Raw genomic sequence first — 24698 nt, 5'->3', positions numbered from 1 at the left:
TCTTTGACTTATTTCCCAATAAATGTACATATGTTGGTTTTGTGTAATGTATTAATTTGTTAAGGCAAACATTTACATACACATTTTTTATAATTATGTCTCAGCATTTCTTCATTTACTGTATTTGCAATCTCAAAAAATGGAAGTGTCCTGGGCCTCTTGATCTCTGAGAGTTGCTAGAGCTAGGTGAGCCAAAGTGGCATTGGGGCAATACTCCTGCTGGGTTCTATTTCTCCCTCCCAGCTAGCAATGCTGACAAAGCCTGAAAGCCAAGTTTACAAATTCCAATGTGTAGACATTTTATTCCCAGTTCAGTTTGGGAAATCTGGACTGAAATCCTTGACACAAAGTGCTGATAGTGACAGTATTTTACTAGGAATAAGGGTGATAGGGAAGCACAGAACAAATCATGGTATGTACATCAAAGCCCACCCTCTAGAAATGGAACAGGAATCCTAATATCAATCTGGAGAGTTCAGATGTCAACCTGAAAATTATACGGAGCCACTAAAGATAGATGAGGATTGTGGCTTGTTTAGTACTGTATTTTAGAAAGATCATGGGTGGCAAGTGAAGCAAGAGAGACTGGAGCCTGAAGCTATTGTTCATGTATTTCTAAGTAGAAATCCAAATCAACTCCACCCAGGGGCATGGTTAGGGTCCTGTTCTGGGGTTTCCAGTTACAGCCTTGACAAGACAAATGGCCCTTCCCAGGCAAGGCACTTTGTGTGGATATATTGCATCCTCCCAAAGGAGAAAGCAGCCTCACGTGGAACATTTCTCCCCCTGCAGACCTAACTTAGTTGGGAGTAAGAGGGCCAGGAAACCTCTCAGAGGATAACAGGTCCAAGGGACAATAGGAGGTAGTTTCTTATTGGGCAACTTGAGGGTCTGAAGTCCCATTTTCTGGGACAGACTGCCCATTGGTTTCCACCATCATTTCCTTATACTGACGTTTGAAGAAGCCAACCTGTGGGGGAGGAAGGAAAAGAGAATTAGGAAATCCAGTGGAAGAGAGGAAAAGGGATGGCTGGGGGGAGAGGGATCACCATTTCTGGAATGCCTACTATGTTCAAGCACTGCACTAGAATCTTTAGATACACTGGGTCATTTAGTGAACCGGGTGGAATCACCTTCAGCATGAGAAATCAAGGCCCAGCCTTGAACAGACACTGCCTACAGTCACAGACAGAATCATTGTTGGTGTCAACACCTAATCCAGGCCACTGTTTTTATGTTATAATTTGCCATGAAGGGAAACATGTAGCGAGGAAGATGAGAGTACAAAAGACAGGAAGAAGAAGAGAGTGGAAAAGACAGGGAGAACAATTAAAGGAGGCCTGAGAATCAGATAGGAAGGCATGGACATGGGGGACAGTTGGGGACCAGTGATGTCATAGATGAATGGGGATCTCTCACATGCAGTGACTTAGCAAGAATGTGCACCTATATCCAAGGTGAGCTCTTTGTTACATTATAGAAAGAATGGGATCAGGGTGCCTGGGTGGCTCAGTTGGTTAAGCAACTGCCTTTGGCTCAGGCCATGATCCCGGAGTCCTGGGATCGAGTCCCACATCGGGTTCCCAGCTCAGCAGGGAGTCTGCTTCTCCCTCTGACCCTCTCCCCTCTCATGCTGTTTCTCTCTCACTCTCTAAATAAATAAATAAATAAATAAATAAATAAATAAATAAATAAATAAATAAATAAAATCTTTAAAAAATAATAATAAAAAAGAAAGAATGGGATCAAATTGCTGGTGGTGTCAAGAGCAGAATGGAAACACTCACCTTGTACAGGATGGCTGTGATGAGAGCCAGCAGTAGCAGCCCTCCCACAGAGCTGCCCACAATAATGGGGATGGGGTTGTAGACCTCATACTTCTCCAACACCGTCTCCACCTGGAGTGGAGGTGACCTCATCAGAAAGAACCAGAACTCTTGCTACCCCAGATTCTTCCTAGGTTTACCAATTTTAACTCCCTCCCCTCCTTCCCTTTCTCCAAAGGGTGGGACATAGAAACACTCATGGGCTTAGGGATAACTCTTCTGCTGATGGACCTTCATCCTCCCTCCCTCCAGACTTCTGAGCCTCCCACACAACACTGGAGATTTAGGATTAGGAGCCCTCTTACGAGGTTGGCCACTCCTACCACACAGTCACTACCTGAGCTCTCAAGAATGCCTCCTGTCCTGGAAGCTGGGAATACACGGATCTGTTGAATGTGATTTCAGCCACAGTCGTTACCAATACCTTCTTCTGCAATGTCTGCAAGACAGAGGGGCAGAACTGGGGATTAGCTCTGGGAAGGCTCAGAGTTCAAGTAAAGTCCTGGTTTGAGGGTGGCCACAGACACATCTGTTACCACCTGAATTCAAGGGAGAGACACTGCTGTTGGGCCCACACACCTGGCTGACCCAACCAAAACTGAGGTTGCCCTTCAGAATGAAGTCAAGTTCCTCCTGAATGCCAAAGGAGGGGAGGTCACAGCAGAACCTCAGACAGTCAGCAATGGAGCAGTCCTAGGAACAGAGAAGTAACATTAGGCCATAGAAAGGTGGTTTTAAAGGCAGAAGACAGCATTAAACTGACTGATATGCGAGGAGCAGCCACATTTGAATTCAAAAGGGCTATTCGGCAGACAGCCATCTGAGTGTAATACTGATTCTTGAATTAAATTCCTCTCATGTGTGGCTTAAAGTGGAAATGTCCCGGAGCCCTCCTTACCAGCACAGAATTTTTCTGAATGTGGGTCAGGAAGTCAGACTCTCTGTGCACTATTCTCTCTGAAGAACACTGAATGGAGGGATTCTAGGAAAAGACACAGCAAGCATCTCAGTGGGGCCATCAAGGATTCATGAGGGACAGAGAGAATCCAGGTAAAGGGCATGAGCTGTACACAGTCCTGGAGTACCTGGGGGTGGAAGACCTCTAATTCTCTCCACACAGGTACCCCATTCAGCTCCATAGGCACGGAGAAGATGATGCTGATAGGCAGGTCCCTCTGTCCCAGGTTGTTCACCTGCACAGAGGGCAATGAGGGCAAAGACCATGCCAAAACCCACATCCCTCCCTAATTGCTGGCTCCCAGCCCCCTGCCACAGCCCCTGCTCTTGAGTCAGCATCACCTACCTGGTATCTATGCTGAGCCTGGCTGCTTTCCTCCTGGTCTGAGGCTGAGAAGTTGAGGTACTTGGTGGACTGTTCATGGCTGGTGAGAGAAGAGGCATGGATGGATTTGAAGTTCCATGGGGGCCTCCTAAGAGGTTCTGGCTAGCAGCATGACAGGATAGGTAGTCAGTGGGGCCTTGGGGTAGCCCGCAATGAAGTCTATGGTTGATGTTGGATAATGGGAGTGTTTATGAAGCAGGGCTGGGCTTCAAGCTGGGTGTAAGGTTCTTGCAGAAGCTCCCAACAGAGGAAACTGCCCAGGGGACTGGGCAGAGACTACAGTGAAAGGGACCCAGAGCTATGCCATTGACTCATTGGAGGCAGGGGCCGGGCCATCCGCTTTCATGGGCACAGAGGATACCGGATATGCATGTGAGACACAGAAGAGCTTTAGAGAGACTTGGGCTGATGCTGTTGACAAATGTGTTTACCCCTGTCTGGCCTCCCACAGGCCTTCTCTCCTGTCCTGTTCCCTTGGCTTTTCTGGCACTGGGGCTTAGAGGTGAGGGAAGGTCTAACAGTAGACTGTTGACTGGATCTCAGTGTAACAATTCCTCCTGAGACCTTCTCAGACCCATGTGTGGAGACCCAGTGGCCAGCTTGGCCACTTGAACAGGTGGGTGGTCTCACCTCTGCCCCTTCCTGCTCCACTGCCTAAGTACCTGTCCTTTGCCTGTACAGTCCAAATTCTAGACCACTTTTACTCTGAACTCTCATCCCTCCTCTGTGAGGAATTCCCCCAAAATGCCCCAGACTCATCCTATGGGCCTCTCAGAATGTCCCCACCCATAGAGTCAAATCAGCAGAGCACAGCTTAACTGTAGAGCCACATACATCTAGATGTAGTGTGCCCTGCTTATGGGTCCCCAGTGCACACTCTAGCAAGCAAGCTCAGAGCATGCACCTGGCTGGGCTGCTGAGAGCTCCTGGTGTGGAGGTATGAATTAGAGTGTGAGACTGGGAAGGGAGAGGATGTCCAATGAGTCACAAGGGCAGAACTAGTACAGGGGAATGTACCCAGACTAAGCCACATGGACTTGTTGTACATCATGAGTGTACACATTGCACAAGGGCAGGTTGTTATGTCCGGTTTTGATTATACATAATAATGTCAAATGAATTTATAGAAAGCAACTATAGCCCTGTGCTTAGAACATAGCAAATGCTAGGAAAGTATTTACTGAAAGAGGGTATATGCTCAAATATATGATTTGACTCCTGAATTTTAAACACCTCATCTATTATCCCTCCTGGAACGGCATTTTAAGGTCTTTTTCTTTTATCTAGCTTCTCCCTGATACTCAGCCTCTGCAGCAAGCAGCTCATTTCTACCTATACCTCCCAAAGGGGACTGGGAAAGGAAGAATAGCAGTTCTAAAAGCCCTATAGGGGGCGCCTGGGTGGCTCAGTTGGTTAAGCGACTGCCTTCAGCTCAGGTCATGATCCTGGAGTCCCGGGATCGAGTCCCGCATCGGGCTCCCTGCTCGGCAGGGAGTCTGCTTCTCCCTCTGACCCTCCTCCCTCTCATGCTCTCTGTCTCTCATTCTCTCTCTCGCAAATAAATAAAATCTTAAAAAAAAAAAAAAAATTAAAAGCCCTATAGGGTGAAAATCTGTTTCTTGCAATGAGGAATTGTCTCACCCAAATGCCAAGGGCTCCTTTGAGACTCACTGGCTAAGCTCAATGCTATGGACTCTTCAACATTCAGCTGAAGCCTCCCCTGAAAGGAGTCTCTAGCTGCTCTTGGAAATTCATAATAGCCTTAGGGTACAGAACCACAGAGAGGTCCTTGATGAGATTCTGCCTTGGATCAAGGTAACCTCACTCCCCAACAAAGTTGTAAGAACCTCAAGACAGGAAAATGTCTCATATTTCTCAGGAAACCCAGGACAATCTTGGTGCTTTTAAGAAAGACTTCTAAGAACCATAACCTCAGGGCACCCAAGTTGCTCAGTCGATTAAGTGTCTACCTTCGGCTTGGGTCCTGGGATCAAGCCCCGCATGGGGCTCTCTGCTCAGTGGGGAGCTTGCTTCTCCCTCTCCCTCTGCCTACACTCTGCCTACTTGGGCTCTCTCTCCATGTGTCAAATGAATAAATAAAATATTTTTTTAAAAAGAACCATAATCTCTATTAAATGTATGATGTAATGATAATATCACAATTATTATTATAGCTAGCCCACAATAAACACTCCATACTTGATTAGTAAGTGTTAGCAGTATCATCTACCAATAGAAAAGGTAGTGATAAAACCTGAATGTCCCAGGTGTTCAACTGCTGCAGGGACTGAAAACCTTGCCTAGACCGATCAGAATGATGGAGAGGTCATGGTATGGTACCTGCTGATCACGGTGTAGATGGCATACTTCACCATGAGCTCCATCTGAAAGGTGCTCTTGCTGGTCCTGGGAGTGTTATTTTCACTGGAGAAAGAGGAGGAGCCTAGTTGGCAAGGACCCCAGAGGAGGAGGCTAGGGGGCAAGGAGGTCTAAATACCCCCAGCTCACCTGCTCACATTAGCTGTCAGAAGCAGCCGGTCTCCCAGCATGGCCTTGGGGGAGACATCAAAGGTGACCAAGAAGGTGACCTGAGGAAGAGGCAGTAATGAAGGAGGTCACCAAGAAGTGAGGTAGGGTGGGGGGAAGGGAGCTGGGGGTGGACAGAAGAAAGGCTGACCTGGGCACCCTCAGGGAGGATGAAGTGGTTGATGCTGCAGCGGGTGCTCTGAATACCCTGGCCCTGGGCTGGGGTGCCATCACAGGTCAGGTGTGGGGAGTGTGGCTGCAGCTGGCTCCAGGCAAGGGCAGATGAAAAAAAGGCAGGTGAGCATTTGTTCACGTTCCGAAGAGACTCCATGAAGTAGTGACAGTTTCCTGGTATCTACCTTAAGATTATGTTTTTTAGGGCGCCTGGGTGGCTCAGTTGGTTAAGCGACTGCCTTCAGCTCAGGTCATGATCCTGGAGTCCCGGGATCGAGTCCCGCATCGGGCTCCCTGCTTGGCGGGGAGTCTGCTTCTCCCTCTGACCCTCCCCCCTCTCGTGCTCTCTCTCTCTCAGTCTCTCTCTCAAATAAATAAATAAAATGTTTAAAAAAAAAAAAAGATTATGTTTTTTAAAAAATCCTCAGACTGGGCGCCTGGGTGGCTCAGTTGGTTAAGCGACTGCCTTCGGCTCAGGTCATGATCCTGGAGTCCCGGGATCGAGTCCCGCATCGGGCTCCCTGCTCAGCAGGGAGCCTGCTTCTCCCTCTGACCCTCCCCCCTCTCATGTACTCTCTCTCTCTCTCATTCTCTCTGTCTCAAATAAGTAAATAAAATCTTAAAATAAATAAATAAATAAATAAATAAATAAATAAATAAATAATCCTCAGACCTAAAAAAATAAAATAAAAATCCTTAGACACTATCTGGTAAAACTTCATCCTAGTAGAAATGCCAGATTTATTAGAGTTTACCCCTTTTTTATTTACTGTTCTTTAAAAAAAAAAAAAAAGCATTTTATTATGGAAATTTTGAAACATACTCAAAAGTAGAGAGAGACTAGGTAAGTCAACCCCCCCCATGTTCCCATCACTCAATTTAAATTACCAACACTTTTCTACTCTTGTTTTATTCAGCTCTTTGCCACTTTTTTTCTGAAAAATTTAAAGCACGTTCTGAATATCACATCATTTTGTCCAGAAATACCTCAATGTATGCCACCAACAGATAAGGGTATTTTTGTGCATTTCTTTTTTTTTTAAATTTTTTATTTAAATCCAATTTAGTTAGCATATACTGTATTATTAGTTTCAGGGGTAGAATTAGGTCATTCATCAGTTGCATATAACTAACCCAGTGCTCATTACATCAAGTGCCCTCCTTAATGCCAATCACCCAGTTACCCCAACCTCCCCACCAACCTCCCCTCTAGCGACCTGTTTGTTTCCTATAGTTAAGAGCCTCTCATGGGAGGGAGACAAACCATAAGAGACTCTTAATCTCAGGAAACAAACTGAGGGTTGCTGGAGTGGAGGGGGTGGGAGGGATGGGGTGGCTAGGTGGTGGACACTGGGGATGGTATGTGCTATGATGAGCACTGTGAATTGTGTAAAACTGTTGAATCACAGACCCATACCTCTGAAACAAATAATCCATTATATGTTAATTTTAAAAAATAAAAATAATAATTATAATTGGGAAAAAAGCAGCCTTTCATGATTTGCTTCGCTCTCTGTTTTCATCTTATTTTATTTTTCCTTTCCTTCCCCCATATTCATTGGTTTTATTTCTTAAATTCCACATATAAGTGAAATCATATGGTATTTGCCTTTCTCTGACTTATTTCGCTTAGCATAATACCCTCTAGTTCCATCCACATCATTGCATATGACAAGATTTCATTCTTTTTGATGGCTGTGTTATATTCCATTATAAATATACCACATCTCCTTTATCCATTCATCTGTCACTGGACATCTGGGCTGGCTCTTTCTATATTTTGGCTATTATGGACATTGCTGCTATAAACATTTGGGTGCAAGTGCCCCTTCAGATCACTAGGTTTGTATCCTTTGGATAAATACCTAGCAGTGAAATTGATGGGTCAACTTCTTGAGGAACCTCCATACTGTTTTCCAGAGTAGCTATACCAGTTTGCATTTCCAACAACAGCGAAAAGAAGGTTCCCCTTCCTCCACATCCTCACCAACATCAGTTTTTTCCTGACTTGTTAATTTTAGTCAGTGTGCCTGGTGTGAAGTGGTATCTCATTGTGGTTTTGATTTGTATTTCCCTGATCCAAGTGACGTGGAGCATTTTTTCATGTGTCTGTTGGCCATTTGTATGTCTTCTTTGGAGAAATGTCTCTTCATGTCTTCTGCCCATTTCTTGACTGGATTTTTTGTTTCTTGGGTGTTGAGTTTGATAAGTTCTTTATAGATTTTGGATACTAGCCCTTTATCTGATAAGTCATTAATGAAAATCTTCTCCCATTCCATAGGTTGTCTTTTAGTTTTGTTGACACATGTATTTTTTTTTAAACATACATATTTAACTTTATTACATCATTTTAAGGGGTGCATGGGTGGCTCAGCTGGTTAAGCATTTAACTCTTGTTTTCTACTCAGGTTATGAACTCAGGGTCCTGGGATTGAGCCCCAAGCTGGGTTCCACATTCAGTGGGGAGTCTGTTTGAGGATTTCTCCCTCTGCCCCTGCCCCCACTCATGTTTGCTCTCTCACTCTAAAATAAATAAATAAATTTAAAAAAATAAGTAAAATCTATGAAATAATATTTTAAAAGGCTTGATTTTTAAAAATCCTGCCCAAACAGGATTGCCTGAGTAACAGCATGGCAGACCCCACCTTCAGAAGACAGACTGTGAGAACAAGAGGCCGACATCCCTAATGTCCCTATAAAACAGGTACATCTTGCATCAGTTGTGTTCAATAATTTAGACTCTATACATTCCCTCAACCACCCCTTAACAGAATGACTAGGAGGAGGAAAGACTCAGAGACTGTGACTTCTGCCACAGATTTACAAATGAATACAGATATAACCAAAATGTTGGAAATGGACTTTAGGGTAACAATTATGAAGATGATACCTAGAATGGAGAAATCAATTAATGGCAACATAGAGTCTCTAAGGGCAGAAATGAAAGCTTAACTGGCAGAACTTAAATGCTATCAATAAGATCCAATCTAATCTAGATAATCTAACAGCTAGGGTAAGGGAGGCAGAAGAACGAATTAGTGATCTAGAAAACCAATTGATAGAAAAGAAGGAAAAAGACAAGGCCAGGGAGAAACAACTCAAAATTCATGAAAACAGAATAAGAGAAATAAGTGACATCATGAAACGTTCCAATGTCAGAATTATTGGGATCCCTGAGGGGGTGGAGAGAGACAGAGGACTAAAAGATATATTTGAGCAAATCATAGCTGAAAACGTCCTTAATGTGGGGTATGAAACAAGCATTCGTGTCCGAGAGGCAGAGAGGACCCTTCCCAAGATCAAGGAAAACAGGCCAATGCCAGGGATGTAATAGTAAAACTCACAAATCCTAGAACCAAGGAAACCATCTTAAGGGCAGTTAGGGGGAAGAGATTCCTTACATACAGAGGGAAGAACATCAGAATAACGTCAGACCTATCCACAGAGAACTGGCAAGCCAGAAAGGGCTGGAAAGACATATTCAGGGTATGAAACGAGAAGAACATACAGCCAAGAATACTTTGTTCGGCAAGACTGTCATTTAGAATGGATGGAGAGATGCAGAGCTTCCAAGATCAGCAGAAACTGAAAGAATATGTGACCACTAAGCTGGCCCTGCAAGAAATATTAAGGGGGAGTCTATAAAAGGAGAAAGACCCCAAGAGTGATATACAACAGAAATTTACAGGGACAGTCTAAAAAAATAACATCTTCACAGGCAACATGATGACAATAAATTCAAAGCTTTCAATGATCACTCTCAACGTGAATGGCCTAAATGCACAGGGTTGCAGATTGGATAAAAAGACAGGACCCATCCATATGCTCTCTACAAGAGACTCATTTTGAACCTAAAGATACACCCAGACTGAAAGTGAAGGGATGGAGATCCATCTTCCATGCCAGCAGACCTCAAAAGAAAGCTGGGGTAGCAATTCTTATATCAGACAAATTAGATGTTAAGCTAAAGACTGTACTTAGAGACACAGAAGGACACTATATCATTCTTAAACGGTCTATCCAACAAAAAGATCTAACAATTGTAAATATCTATGCCCCCAACATGGGAGCAGCCATCTACAAAAGACAACTGTTAACCAAAATAAAGAGTCATATCGATAACAATACATCAACTGTAGGAGACCTCAATACTCCACTCTCAGCAATGGACAGATCATCTAAGCAGAAAATCAACAAGGAAACAAGAGCTTTGAGTGATACATTGGACCAGATGGACCTCATAGATATATACAGAACATTCCACCCTAAAACAACAGAATACTCATTCTTCTAGAGCACACATGTAACTTTCTCCAGAATAGACCACATACTGGGTCACAAATCAGGTCTCAACCGATACCAAAAGACTGAGATTATTCCCTGCATATTCTCAGACAACAATGCTTTAAAACTGGAACTCAATCACAAGAAAAAATTTGGCAAAAATTCAAACACTTGGAAGCTAAAGACCACTCTGCTCAAGAATGTTTGGGTCAACCAGGAAATCAAAGAAGAACTTAATTCATTGAAATCAGTGAGAATGAAACCACATCAGTCCAAAACCTATAGGATACTGCAAAGGTGGTCCTAAGGGGGAAATACATAGCCATCCAAGCCTCACTCAGAAAAATAGAAAAATCCCGGATTCACCAACTAACTCTACACCTTAAAGAACTAGAGAAAAAGCAACAAATGATGCCTAAGCCACACATTAGAAGAGAAATAATAAAGATAGAGCAGAGATCAATGAATTAGAAACCAGAAACACAGTAGATTAGATCAACAAAACTAGAAGTTGGTTCTTTGAAAGAATTAATAAGATCGATAAACCACTGGCCAGACTTACCCAAAAGAAAAGAGAAAGGACTCAAATTAATAAAATTATGAATGAAAAGGGAGAGATCACAACTAATACCAAGGAAATAGAAACAATTATTAGAAATTATTATTGACAACTATATGCCAATAAACTGAGCAATCTGGATGAAATGGAGGCCTTCCTGGAAACCCATAAGCTGCCAAGATTGAAACAGGAAGAAATTGACAACATGAGTAGGCCAATAACCAGTAATGAGATTGAAGCAGTGAGCAAAAACCTCCCAAAAAACAAGAGTCCAGGGCCTGATGGATTCCCTGGGGAATTCTACCAAACATTCAGAGAAGAAATAATACCTATTCTACTGAAGCTGTTTCAAATAATAGAAACAGAAGGAAAACTTCCAGACTCATTCTATGAGGCCAGCATTACCTTAATCCCCAAACCAGGTAAAGACCCCATCAAAAAGGAGAATTTCAGACCGATATCCCTGATGAATATGGATTCCAAAATCCTCAACAAAATCCTAGCTAATAGGATCCAACAATACATTAAAAGGATCATCCACCACGACCAAGTGGGATTTATCCCCGGGATGCAAGGGTGGTTCAACATTCGCAAATCAATCAATGTGAAAGAACACATTAATAAGAGGAGGGAGAAGAACCATATGGTCCTCTCAATTAATGCAGAAAAAGCATTTGACAAAACACAGCATCCTTTCCTGATTAAAACTCTTCAGAATATAGGGATAGAGGGAACATTCCTCAAGTTCATAAAATCCATCTATGAAAAACCCACAGTGAATATCATCCTCAATGGGGAAAAGCTGAGAGCCTTTCCCTTAAGATCAGGAACACGTCAAGGATGCTCACTCTCACCACTATTGTTCAACATAGTACTAGAAGTCTTAGCAACAGCAATCAGACAACAAAAAGAAATAAAAGGTATTCAAATTGGCAAAGAAGTCAAACTCGCTCTTTTCACAGACGACATGATACTTTATGTGGAAAACCCAAAAGACTCCACCCCCAAATTACTAGAACTCATACAGCAATTCAGTAATGTGGCAGGATACAAAATCAATGCACAGAAATCAGTTATTTTCTTATACACTAACAATGGAACTGTAGAAAGAGAAACTAGAGAAATGATTCCATTTACAATAGCACCAAAAACCATACGATACCTCAGAATAAACCTAACCAAAGAGGTAAAGGATCAATACTCTAAGAACTACAGAACACTCATGAAAGAAATTGAAGAAGACACAAAAAGATGGGGAAATATTCCATGCTCATGGATCGGAAGAATAAACATTGTTAAAATGTCTATGCTACCCAGAGCAATCTTTACCTTCAATGCCATCCTGATCAAAATTCCAATGACATTTTTCAAAGTGCTGTAACAAACAATCCTAAAATTTGTATGGAATCAGAAAAGACCCCAAATCACCAAGGAAATGTTGAAAAAGAGAAACAAAGCTGGAGGCATCACGTTGCCTGATTTCAAGCTGTATTACAAAGCTGTGATCACCAAGACAGCATGGTATTGGCACAAAAACAGACACATAGACCAATGGAACAGAATAGAGAACCCAGATATGGAACCTCAACTCTATGGTCAACTTATCTTTGACAAAGCAGGAAAAAACACGCAATGGATAAAAGACAGTCTCTTCAATAAATGGTGCTGGGAAAATTGGACAGCCACATGCAGAGGAATGAAACTCGACCATTCTTTAACACCATACACAAAGATAAACTCAAAATGGATGAAAGACCTCAATGTGAGACAGGAATCCATCAAAATCCTAGAGCAGAACATAGGCAGTAACCTCTTTGACATCAGCCACAACAACTTCTTTCAAAATACATCTCCAAAAGCTAGTGAAACAAAAGCAAAAATGAACTTTTGGGACTTCATCAAGATAAAAAGCTTCTGCACAGCAAAGGAAACAGTCAACAAAACCAAGAGGCAACCCACAGAATGGGAGAAGATATTTGCAAATGACACTACCAATAAAGGGCTGGTATCCAAGATCTATAAAGAACTTCTCAAACTCAACATCCAAAAAACAAATACTCAAGTCCAAAAGTGGGCAGAAGATATGAAAAGACACTTCTCTGAAGAAGACATACAAATGGCTAAGAGACGCATGAAAAAATGCTCATCATCATTAGCCATCAGGGAAATTCAAATCAAAACCACATTGAGATACCACCTTACACCAGTTAGAATGGCAAAAATGGACAGGGAAAGAAACAACAAATGTTGAAGAGGTTGTGCAGAAAGGGGAACCCTCTTACACTGTTGGTGGGAATGCAAGTTGGTGCAGCGACTTTGGAAAACTGTGGAGGTTCCTCAAAAAGTTAAAAATAGAGCTACCCTATGACCCAGCAATTGCACTCCTGGGTATTTACCCCAAAGACACAGGTGTAGTGAAAAGAAGGGCCATATGCACCCCAATATTCATATCAGCAATGTCCGCAATAGCCAAACTGTGGAAAGAGCCAAGATGCCCTTCAGCAGATGAATGGATAAAGAAGATGTGGTCCATATATACAATGGAATATTACTCAGCCATCAGAAAGGATGAATACCCAACTTTTACATCAACATGGATGGGACTGGAGGAGATCATGCTAAATGAAATAAGTCAAGCAGAGAAAGTCAATTATCATATGGTTTCACTTATTTGTGTACATAAGGAATAGCATGGAGAACACTAGGAGAAGGAAGGGGAAAATGAAAGGGTGGGAATCAGAGGGAGAGATGAGCCATGAGACACTATGGACTCTGAGAAACAAACAGCGTTTTAGCGGGGAGGGGGGAAGTGAGATTGGTTAGCCCAGTGATGGGTATTAAGGAGGGTACGTACAGCATGGAGCATTGGGTGTTATATGAAAACAATGGATCGTGGATCACCACATCAAAAACCAATGATGTATTGTATGGTGACTAACATAACATAATAAAATTTAAGAGAGAGAGAGAAAGTGAAGGGATGGAGAACCATCTATCATGTTAATGAACATCGAAAGAAAGCTGGAGTAGCCATACATATATCAGATAAATTGGATTTGTGGGGGGTTAATTTAAATTCAATTTAGTTAACATATAGTGCATCATTAGTTTGAGGGGTAGAATTTAGTGATTCATCAGTTGCATATAACACCCAGTGCTCATTAAATCAAGTGCCCTCCTTAATACCTATCACTCAGTTACCCAATCCCCCACCAGCAACCCTCAGTTTGTTTCCTATAGTTAAGAGTCTCTTATGGTTTGCCCCCCTCTCTGTTTTCATCTTATTTTATTTTTCCTTCCCTTCCCCATGTTCATTGGTTTTGTTTCTTAATCTCCACAAATGAGTGAAATCATAGGGTATTTGTCTTTCTCTAACTGACTTATTTCGCTTAGTATAATACCCTCTATTTCCATCCATGTTGTTACATATGGCAAGGTTTCACTCTTTTAGATGCTGAGTAATATTCCATTGTGTGTGTGTGTGCGTGTGTGTACACATATACATATATCACATCTTCTTTATCCATTCATCTGTCACTGGACATCTGCGCTCTTTCCATATTTTGGCTATTGTGGACATTGCTGCTATAAATATTGGGGTACAGGTCCCCTTCAGATCACTATGTTTGCGTCCTTTGGATAAATACCTAATAGTGCAGTTGCTGGTTGTAGAGTAGTTCTATTTTTAACTTTTTCAGGAATCTCCATACTGTTTTCCAGAGTGTCTACACCAGTTTGCATTCCCACCAACAGTGCAGGAGGGTTCCCCTTTCTTCATATCCCTGCCAACATTTGTTATTTCCTGAGTTATTCATTTTAGCCATTCTGACTGGTGTGAGGTGGTATCTCATTGTTTTGTATTTCCCTGATGCTGAGTGATGCTGAGGACTTTTTCTTTTTTTTTTTTTTCTTTTTATTTTAAGATTTTTATTTATTTATATGACAGAGAGAGACAGCGAGAACAGGAACACAAGCAGGGGGAGTGGGAGAGGGAGAAGCAGGCTTCCCGCTGAGCAGGGAGCCCGATGTGGGACTCGATCCCAGGACCCTGGGATCATGACCTGAGCTGAAGGCAGACGCCTAACAACCGAGCCACCCAGGCGCCCGCTGAGGACTTTTTCATGGGTCTGTTAGCCACAGACAAACTAGATTTTAAACAAAAGATTGTAATAAGAGATGAAGAAGGACACTATATCATAATAAAAGTGTCTATCCAAAAAGAAGGTCTAAGAATTATAAATATTTATGCCCCCAACTTGCTAGCAACCAAATATATAAATCAATTAACAATAAACATAAAGAAACTCATTGCTAATAATACAATAATAGTGGGGGACTCTAACACCCCACTCACAGTAATGTACAAATCATCTAACAGAAAATCAATAAGGAAACAGTGGCTTTGAATGACACACTGGACCAGATGAACTTAATAGAGTCCGTGTTATATTCAGAACATTTCATCCTAAAATAGCAGAATACACATTCTCTTTCAGTGCACATGGAACATTATCCAGAATAGATCCCATACTGGGTCACAAGTCAGCCCTCAACAAGTACAAAAAGACTGAGATCACACTGTGCATATTTTCAAACTGCAACACTATGAAATTTAAACTCAATCACAAAACACCAAGTGGATCACCCTATTTGTCCACCTGAGAGATTATATTGCACCCCCACCACCTTTTTTTTTCTTTTATTCCTTTCTTTTTTTGGTTTCTGACCTCTTCGGATTTGTCTAGTGTGTATTTCACTTGGATTGTGGTTGATATTTTTGATTTTGTACTCTCGTTCATTCATTCCATCTGGGCAAAATGACTAGAAGGAGGAATTCGTAAAAAAAGAAAGAACTAGATTTAATGGTTCTTTGCCACAGAAATAATTGATACAGATATAAGTAAAATGTCAGAGCTGGAATTCAGGATAACAATTATAAAGTTAGAGCTGGGCTTGACAAAAGCATAAAAGACACAAGAGAATCTCTTAGTACAGAAATGAAATCTAATCGGGCCAAAATTTAAAAATGCTTTAAGTGAAATACAGTCTAAATTGGATGCTCTAACAGCTAGGGCAAATGAGACAGAAGAGAGAGTCAGTGACATAGAAGTCAAGTTGATAGAAAGGAAGGAAGCTGAAGAAAAGAGAGAAACTAACAGATCATGAGGGGAGGCATCAAGAAATCAGCAATACTATAAATGAAACAATATTAGAATTATTGGGGTCCCAGAGGAAGAAGAAAAAGAGAGAAGGAAAGAAGGAATATTTGAGCAAATCATAGCTGATAACTTCCCTAATCTGGGGAAGGAAAAAGGCATTCAAGTCCAAGAGGTAGACAGAACCCCTCTCAAAATCAATAAAAACAGATCTACACCCAACATATAGTAATGAACCTTGCAAATTTCAGAGATAAAGAGAAAATCCTGAATGCAGCTCGAGGCAAGAGCTCCTAAATCCTACAATGGTAGAAACATTAAACTGGCAGCAGACCTATCCACAGAGACTTGGCAGGCCAGAAAGCACTGGCATGATATATTCCGTATACTAAATGAGAAAAACATGCAGCTAGGAATACTTTATCCAGCATGGCTGTCATTCAGAATGGAAGGAGAGATAAAGAGCTTTCAGAACAAACATAAACTAAAAGAATTTGTGATCACTAAACCAGCCCCACAAGAAATATTAAAGGGGATCCTGTAAGTGAAGAGAGAGCCCAAAAGTAATACAGGCCAGAAAGAAACAGAGACAATCTACAGAAAGAGGGACTTTACAGGTAATACAGTGGCACTAAGTTCATATCTTTCAATAGTTACTCTGAATGTAAATGGGCTAAATGCTCCAATCAAAAGACACAGGATATCAGATTGGATAAAGGAGCAAGACCCATTCATATATTGTCTACAAGAGACTCATTTTAGACCTAAAGACACCTCCAGATTGAAAGTGAAGGGGTCGGGATGCCTGGGTGGCTCAGTCAGTTAAGCGGCTACCTTCAGCCCGGGTCATGATCCCAGGGTCCTGGGATTGAGTACATCGGGCTCCTTGCTCAGCAGGGAGCCTGCTTCTCCCTCTCTCTCCCTCTGCTTGCGCTCTCTCTGTCAAATAAATAAAATCTTAAAAAAAAAAAAAAAAAAGAAAGTGTAGGGGTGGAGAACAATTTATCATGCTAATGGACCTCAAAAGAAAGCTGAGGTAGCAATCCTTATATCAGACAAATTAGATTTTAAACCAAAGACTGTAATAAAGGATGAAGAGGGACACTATATCATACACAAAGTGTCCATCCAACAATAAGATCTAACAATTATAAGTATTTGTGCTCCTAACTTGGGAGCAGCCAATTATATAAACCAATCAATAACAAAATTAAAGAACTACATTGATAATAATACTATAATATTAGGGGACTTTAACACCTACTCAAAGCAATGGACAGATCATCTAGGCAGAACATCAAGAAGGAAACAAGGGCTTTGAATAACACACTGGACCAGATGGACTCCACAGATATATAGAAGATATCATCTGAAAGCAACAGAATACATGTTCTTCTCCAGTGTGCATGGAACATTCTCCAGAATAGATCACATCTTGGGTCACAAATGAGGTCTCAACCAATATCAAAAGATTGGAATTATTCCCTGTGTATTTTCAGACCACAATGCTTTGAAACTAGAACTCAATCACAGGAGGAAATTTGGAAGGAACTCAAACACATGGAAGTTAAAGAGCATCCTACTAAAGAATGAATGGATCAACCAGGAAATTAAAGAAGAATTTAAAAAATTCATGGAAACAAATGAAAATGAAAACACAACTGTTCAAAACCTTTGGGATGCAGCAAAGGCAGTCCTAAGAGGGAATTATATAGCAATACAAGCCTTTCTCAAGAAACAAGAAAGGTCTCAAAGACACTACCTAAACTTACACCTAAAGGAGCTGAAGAAAGAACAATAAACAAAGCCTAAACCAAGCACGAAAAGACAAATAATAAAGATTAGAGCAGAAATCAATGAAACAGAAACCAAAAGAACATGAGAACAGATCAATGAAACTAGGATCTGGTTCTTTGAAAGAATTAATAAGATCGATAAACCCCTAGCCAGACATATCAAAAAGAGAAAGGACCCAAATAAATAAAATCTTGAATGAAAGGGGAGAGATCACAACCAACACCAAGGAAATACAAACAATTTTAAGAACATATGAGCAACTATATGCCAACAAATTAGGCAATCTGGAAGAAATGGATAAATTCCTAAAAACTTATGAACTACCAAAACTGAAACAGGAAAAAATAGAAAGCCTGAACAGACCCATAACCAGCAAGGAAATTGAAGCAGTAATCAAAAATCTCCCAACAAACAAAGTCCAGGGGCAGATGGTTTCCCAGGGGATTTCTACCAAACATTTAAAGAAGAGCTAATACTATTCTTTTGAAGCTGTTCCTTTTTTTTTTTTTTTTTTTTTTTTTTTAGATTTTATTTATTTATTTGACAGAGAGAGACATAGTGAGAGAGGGAACACAAGCAGGGGGAGTAGGAGAGGGAGAAGCAGGCTTCCCCGCGGAGCAGGGAGCCCGATGCGAGGCTTGATCCAAGGACCCTGGGATCACGACCTGAGCCGAAGGCAGACGCTTAACAACTGAGCCACCCAGGCGCCCCGAAGCTGTTTCAAAAAATAGAAATGGAAGAAAAATGTCCAAACTCATTCTATGAGGCCAGCATTATCTTGATCCCAAAACCAAAGACTCCACCCAAAAGGACAATTACAGATCAATGTCTCTGATGAACATGGATGCCAAAATTCTCACAAGATCCTAGCCAATAGGATCCAACAGTACATTGAAAGGATTATTCACCACGACCAGTGGGATTTATTCCTGGGCTGCAAGGTTGGTTCAACAACCACAAATCAATCAGTGTGATACATCACATTAATAAAAGAAAAGACAAGAACCATATGATCTTCTCAATTGATGCAGAAAAGGCATTTGGCAAAATACAGCATCCTTTCTTGATTAAAACTCTCCACATTGTAGGGATAGTGGGAACATACCTCAATATCATAAAAGCCATTCTAAAAAAATCCTACAGCGAATATCATTCTCAATGGGGAAAAACAGAGCTTTCCCCCTAAGGTCAGGAACGGGACAAGGATACCCATTCTTACCACTGTTGTTCAACATAGTACTAGACAACAGACAACAAAAAGAAATAAAAGGCATTCAAATTAGCAAAGAAGTCAAACTCTCACTCTTCACAGATGACATGATACTCTATGTGGAAAACCAAAAAGACTCCACCCCAAAACTGCTAAAATTCATACAGGAATTCAGCAACGTGGCAGGATATAAAATCAATGCACAGAAATCCATTGCATTTCTATACACTAACAATGAGAAAGAGGAAAGAGAAATTAAGAAATTGATCCCATTTACAATTGCACCACAAACTATAAGATACCTAGGAATAAACCTAAACAAAGAGGTAAGGGATCTGTACTCTAAAAACTACAGAACACTTATGAAAGAAATTGAGGAAGACACAAAGAAATGGAAAAGCATTCCATGCTCATGGATTGGAAGAATAAATATTTTGAAAATGTATGTGCTGCTCAGAGCATTCTACACATTCAATTCAACCCCTATCACAATACCATTGACATTTTTCACAGAGCTAGAAAAAACAATCCTAAAATTTGTATGGAGCCAGAAAAGACCCCAAATAGCCAAAGGAATGTTGAAAAAGAAAACTAAACCTGGTGGCATCATAATGCAAGACTTCAAGCTGTATTACAAAGCTGTAATCATCAAGACAGTATGATAGCGGCACAAAAGTAGACATAAGGATCAATGGAACACCATAGAGAACCCAGAAATGGACCCTCAACTCTAAGGTCAGCTAATCTTTGACAAAGCAGGAAAGAATATCCAATGGAAAAAGGACAGTCTCTTCAATAAATGGTCCTGGGAAAAGTGGACAGCCACATTATGAAGAATGAAACTGGACCATTCTCTTACACCATACACAAAGATAAACTCAAAATGGATGAAAGTTCTAAATGTGAGACAGGAATCCATCAAAATCCTTGAGTAGAACACAGGGCAGCAACCTCTTCCACCTCAGCCACAACTTCTTCCTAGACACATCGCCAAAGGCAAGGGAAGCAAGGGCAAAAATGAACTATTGGGACTTCATCAAAATAAAAAGCTTTTGCACAGCAAAGGAAACAGTCAACAAAACCAAAAGACAACCAACAGAATGGGAGGAGATATTTGCAAATGACATATCAGGTAAAGGGCTAGTGTCCGAAATCTATAAAGAATTTCTCAAACTCAACACCCAAGGAACAAATAATCCAATCAAGAAATGGGCAGAAGATATGAACAGATATTTCTGCAAAGAAGACATCCAAATGGCCAACAGACACATGAAAAAGTGCTCAACATCACACGGCATCAGGGAAATACAAATCAAAACCACAATGAGATATCACCTTACACCAGTCAGAAGGGCTAAAATTAACAAGACAGGAAACAACAAATGTTGGTGAGGATGTGGATAAAGGGGAATCCTTTTACACTGTTGGTGGGGTTGCAAAATGGTTCAGTCACTCTGGAAAACAGTATGGAGGTTCTTCAAGAAGTTAAAAATAGAGCTACCCTATGACCTAGCAATTGTGCTGCTAGGTATTTACCACAAAGGTACAAATGTACTGATTTGAGGGGTACCTGCACCCCAGTGTTCATAGCAGCAATGTCCACAATAGCCAAACTGTGGAAAGATCCAAGATGTCCTTCAACAGATGAATGGATAAAGAATATGTGGTATATATATACACTGGAATATTACTCAGCCATCAGAAAGGATGAATACTTACCATTTACATTGACGTGGATGGAACTGGAGGGTATTATGTTGAACAAAAACAGTCAATCAGAGAAAGACAATTATCATATAGCTCCACTCATATGTGGAATATGAGAAACAGCACAGAGAATCATAGGAGAAGCAAGGGAAAACTGAATGGGACGTCATCAGAGAGGGAGAAAAACCATGAGAGACTCTTAACTATAGAAAACAAATGGAGGGTTGCTGCAGGGGAGGTGGGTAGGTAATGGGATACCTGGGTGATGGGCATTAAGGAGGGCACTTGGTGTAATGAGTACTGGGTGTCATATGCAACTGAGGAATCAGTGAATTTTAGTCTTGAAATTAATAATATAGTATATTTTAACTAAATTGAATTTTAATTTTTAAAAAAAGGAAAAAAAATCTCAAATACACAACCTAACCTTACAAGTAGAGGAGCTAGAAAAGGAACAGTAAATATTAAAGATTGGAGCAGAAAAAATGATATAGAAACAAACAAACAAAGAAAAAAAAAACAGTAGAACAGATCAGTGAAACTAAGAACTAGTTCTTTGAAGAATAAAATACCTAGCCAGACTTATCAAAAAGAAAAGAGAAAAGACCCAAATCGATAAAATCACAAATGAAAGAGGAGAGATCACAACCAACACCATAGAGATACAAACGATTATAAGAGAATACTATGAAAAATTACATGCCAACAAACAGGGCACTCTGGAAGAAATGGGCAAATTCCTAGAAACTTACAAACTACCAAAACTGAAACAGGAAGAAAGAGAAAATTTGAACAGACGCATAACCAGCAAAGAAATTGAATAAGTAATCAGGCAACATGATGCCCCCAACTTTGTTTTTCTTTTTCAACATTTCCTTGGCGATTCGGGGTCTTTTCTGATTCCATACAAATTTTAGGATTGTTTGTTCCAGCACTTTGAAAAATGTCATTGGAATTTTAATTGGGATATTATAGATTGCTCTGGGTAGCATAGACATTTTAACAATGTTTATTCTTCCGATCCATGAGCATGAAATGTTTTCCCATCTTTTTGTGTCTTCTTCAATTTCTTTCATGAGTGTTCTGTAGTTCCTAGAGTATTGATCCTTTACCTCTTTGGTTAAGTTTATTCTGGGGTATCTCATGGTTTTTGGTGCTATTGTAAATGGAATTATTTCTCTAATTTCTCTTTCTACAGTTCCATTGTTAGTGTATAAGAAAGCAACTGATTTCTGTGCATTGTTTTTGTATCCTGCCACATTACTGAATTGCTATATGAGTTCTAGTAATTTGGGGGTGCAGTCTTTTCGGTTTTCCACATAAAGTATCATGTCATCTGCGAAAAGAGAGAGTTTGACTTCTTCTTTGCCAATTTGAATAACTTTTATTTTTGTTGTTGTTGTTGTCTGATTGCTGTTGCTAAGACTTCTAGTACTAAGTTGAACAATAATGGCGAGAGTGGGCATCCTTGACGTGTTCCTGATCTTAAGGGAAAGGCTCTCAGCTTTTCCCCATTGAGGATGATACTCGCTGTGGGTTTTTCATAGATGGATTTTATGAACTTGAGGAATGTTCCCTCTATCCCTGCACTCTGAAGAATTTTAATCAGGAAAGGATGCTGTGTTTTGTCAAATGCTTTTTCTGTATCAATTGAGAGGATCATATGGTTCTTCTCTATCCTCTTATTAATGTGTTCTATCACATTGATTGATTTGCGAATGTTGGACCACCCTTGCATCACGGGGATAAATCCCACTTGGTTGTGGTGGATGATCCTTTTAATGTATTGTTGGATCCTATTAGCTAGGATTTTGTTGAGGATTTTGGAATCCACATTCATCGAATCATGGATCACCACATCAAAAGCTAATGATGTGTTGTATGGTGATTAACATAACATAATAAAATAAAATTTAAAAAAAAGAAATTAATTAGTAATCAGAAATCTCCCAAGAAACAAGAGTCCTGGGCCAGATGGCTTCCCAGGGGAATTCTACCAGACATTTAAAGAAGAGTTAATACCTATTTTCCTCTAACTGATCCAAAAAATAGAAAAGGAAGGAAAACTTCCAAACTCATTCTACAAAGCCAGCATTACCTTGATTCCAAAACCAGATGAAGATCCCACTAAAAAGGAGAATTACAGGTCAATATTCCTAATGAACATGGATGCAAAAATTCTTAATTAAATTCTAGCAAATAAACTTCAATAGTCCATTAAAAGAATTATTCCTCACAATCAAGTGGGCTTTATTCCTGGGCTGCAGGGTTGGTTCAATACTTGCAAATCAATTAATGTGAGACAGTACATTAATAAAAGAAAGGCTAAGAACCTTATGATCCTCTCAATAGGTGCAGAAAAAGCATTTGACAAAATTCAGCATCCATTTTTTTTTCAGCATCCATTCCTGATAAAAAAAAAAAAAACAACAACAGAGATACATGGAACATACAAAGTAGAGATACATGGAACATACCTCAACATCTTAAAGGCCATATACAAAAGACCCACAGCTAATATCAATCTCTGCGGGGAAAAACTGAGATCCTTTCCCCTATGGTTAGGAACAAGGTAAGACACTCTTACTATAACTATTTGTTTCTAGTGTTTTGTGGTGTGTGTGTTTTTTTTTTTTACATCCTCTCCAATGGAATTTTATTTTTTTAATATTTTATTTAAATGCAATTAGCCAACATATAGTGTGTCATTAGTTTTTGGTGTAGTGTTCAATGATTCATTAGTTGCATATAACACCCAGTGTTCATCACATCACATGCCCTCCTTAATGCCATACCACCCTGAATGCACCCAATCTCATCTCACCATGACTATTTAACATAGTACTGGAAGTCTTCGCCTCAGCAATCAATAACAAAAAGAAATAAAAGGCCTCTACACTGGCAGGGAAGAAGTCAAACTTTCACTATTTGCAGATGACATGATACCATGTAGAAAATCCAAAAGAGGGGCTCCTGGGTGGCTCATTCGTTAAGCGGTTCAGGTCATGATCCCAGTGTCCTGGGATCGAGCCCCACATCAGGCTCCCTGATCAGTGGGAAGCCTGCTTCTCCCTCTCCCACTCTCCCTGCTTGTGTTCCTGCTCTCGCTATCTCTCTCTCTGTCAAATAAATAAATAAAATCTTTAAAAAAAAAAAAAAAAGAAAACCCGAAAGACTCCACCAAAAAATTGCTAGAAGTAACACATGAATTCTGCAAAGTTGAAGAACATAAAATCAATGTGCAGAAATCTGTTGCATTTCTATACACTAATAATGAAGCAGCAGAAAGAGAAATGAAGGAATTGATCCCATTCGCAATTGCACCAAAAACAATAAGATACTTAGGAATAAACCTAACTAAAGAGGTAGAAGATCTATACTCTGAAAACTATAGAACACTTATGAAAGAAACTGAGGAAGACACAAAGAAATGGAAAAGTATTCTATGCTTATGGATTGGAAGAACAACCATTGTTAAAATTTCTATACACCCAAAGCAATCTACACATTTAATGCAATCCTATCAAAATACCACTAGCATTTTTCACAGAGCTAGAGCAAATAATCCTAAAATCTGTATGGAGCCAGGAAAGATCCTGAATAGCCAAAGCAATCCTGAAAAAGAAAAACAAAACTGGAGGCATCACAATTCCAGATTTCAAGCTATAATACAAAGTTGTAGTGATCAAGACACTATGGTACTGGCACAAAAACAGACACATAGATCACTGGAAACGAATAGAGAACCCAGAAATGGACCCACAACTATAAGGTTAACTAATCTTCAACAAAACAGGAAAGAATATCTAATGGAAAAAAGACAGTGTCTTCAATAAATGGTCCTGGGAATAGTGGACAGCAACATGCAGAAGAATGAAACTGCACCACTTTCTTACATCATACACAACAACAAACTCAAAATAGATGAAAGACCTAAATGTGAGACAAGAAACCATCAAAATCCTAGAGAAGAACACAGGCAGCAACCTCTTTGACCTCAGCCATAACAACTTACTAGACATGTGGCCAGAGGCAAGTGAATCAAAAGCAAAAATGAACTATTGGGACTTCATCAAGATAAAAAGTTTCTGCACAGCAAAGGAAACAATCAACAAAA

General features: G+C 40.3%; 1 protein-coding gene across 4 annotated transcripts in view; it reads right to left on the bottom strand.

Annotated features, from left to right (window-relative positions):
• Positions 1–353: 353 nt before the first annotated feature.
• ITGAX (integrin subunit alpha X) overlaps positions 354–24698 on the bottom strand; it is a 63710-nt gene continuing 39365 nt past the window's right edge. For all 4 annotated transcript variants that reach the window (XM_045875406.3, XM_064593018.1, XM_064593017.1 and 1 more), the window contains 10 exons: positions 5846–5956; positions 5677–5756; positions 5509–5592; positions 3130–3208; positions 2912–3019; positions 2725–2808; positions 2406–2519; positions 2164–2265; positions 1788–1898; positions 354–970 (listed from right to left, as the gene is read on the bottom strand). In XM_045875406.3, coding sequence (XP_045731362.2) covers positions 872–970; positions 1788–1898; positions 2164–2265; positions 2406–2519; positions 2725–2808; positions 2912–3019; positions 3130–3208; positions 5509–5592; positions 5677–5756; positions 5846–5956 — 972 coding nt within the window. In that variant the 3' untranslated portion in view covers positions 354–871. The remainder of the gene's footprint in view (positions 971–1787; positions 1899–2163; positions 2266–2405; positions 2520–2724; positions 2809–2911; positions 3020–3129; positions 3209–5508; positions 5593–5676; positions 5757–5845; positions 5957–24698) is intronic.

The sequence above is a fragment of the Mirounga angustirostris genome, unplaced genomic scaffold (genome assembly GCF_029215605.1).
Source record: "Mirounga angustirostris isolate CCGP_5_RB_7025 unplaced genomic scaffold, mMirAng1.0.hap1 SCAF_5, whole genome shotgun sequence".
Lineage (NCBI taxonomy): Eukaryota > Metazoa > Chordata > Mammalia > Carnivora > Phocidae > Mirounga > Mirounga angustirostris.
Note: the sequence above shows the minus strand (reverse complement) of the source record. Positions and strands in the feature narration are given on the sequence as shown.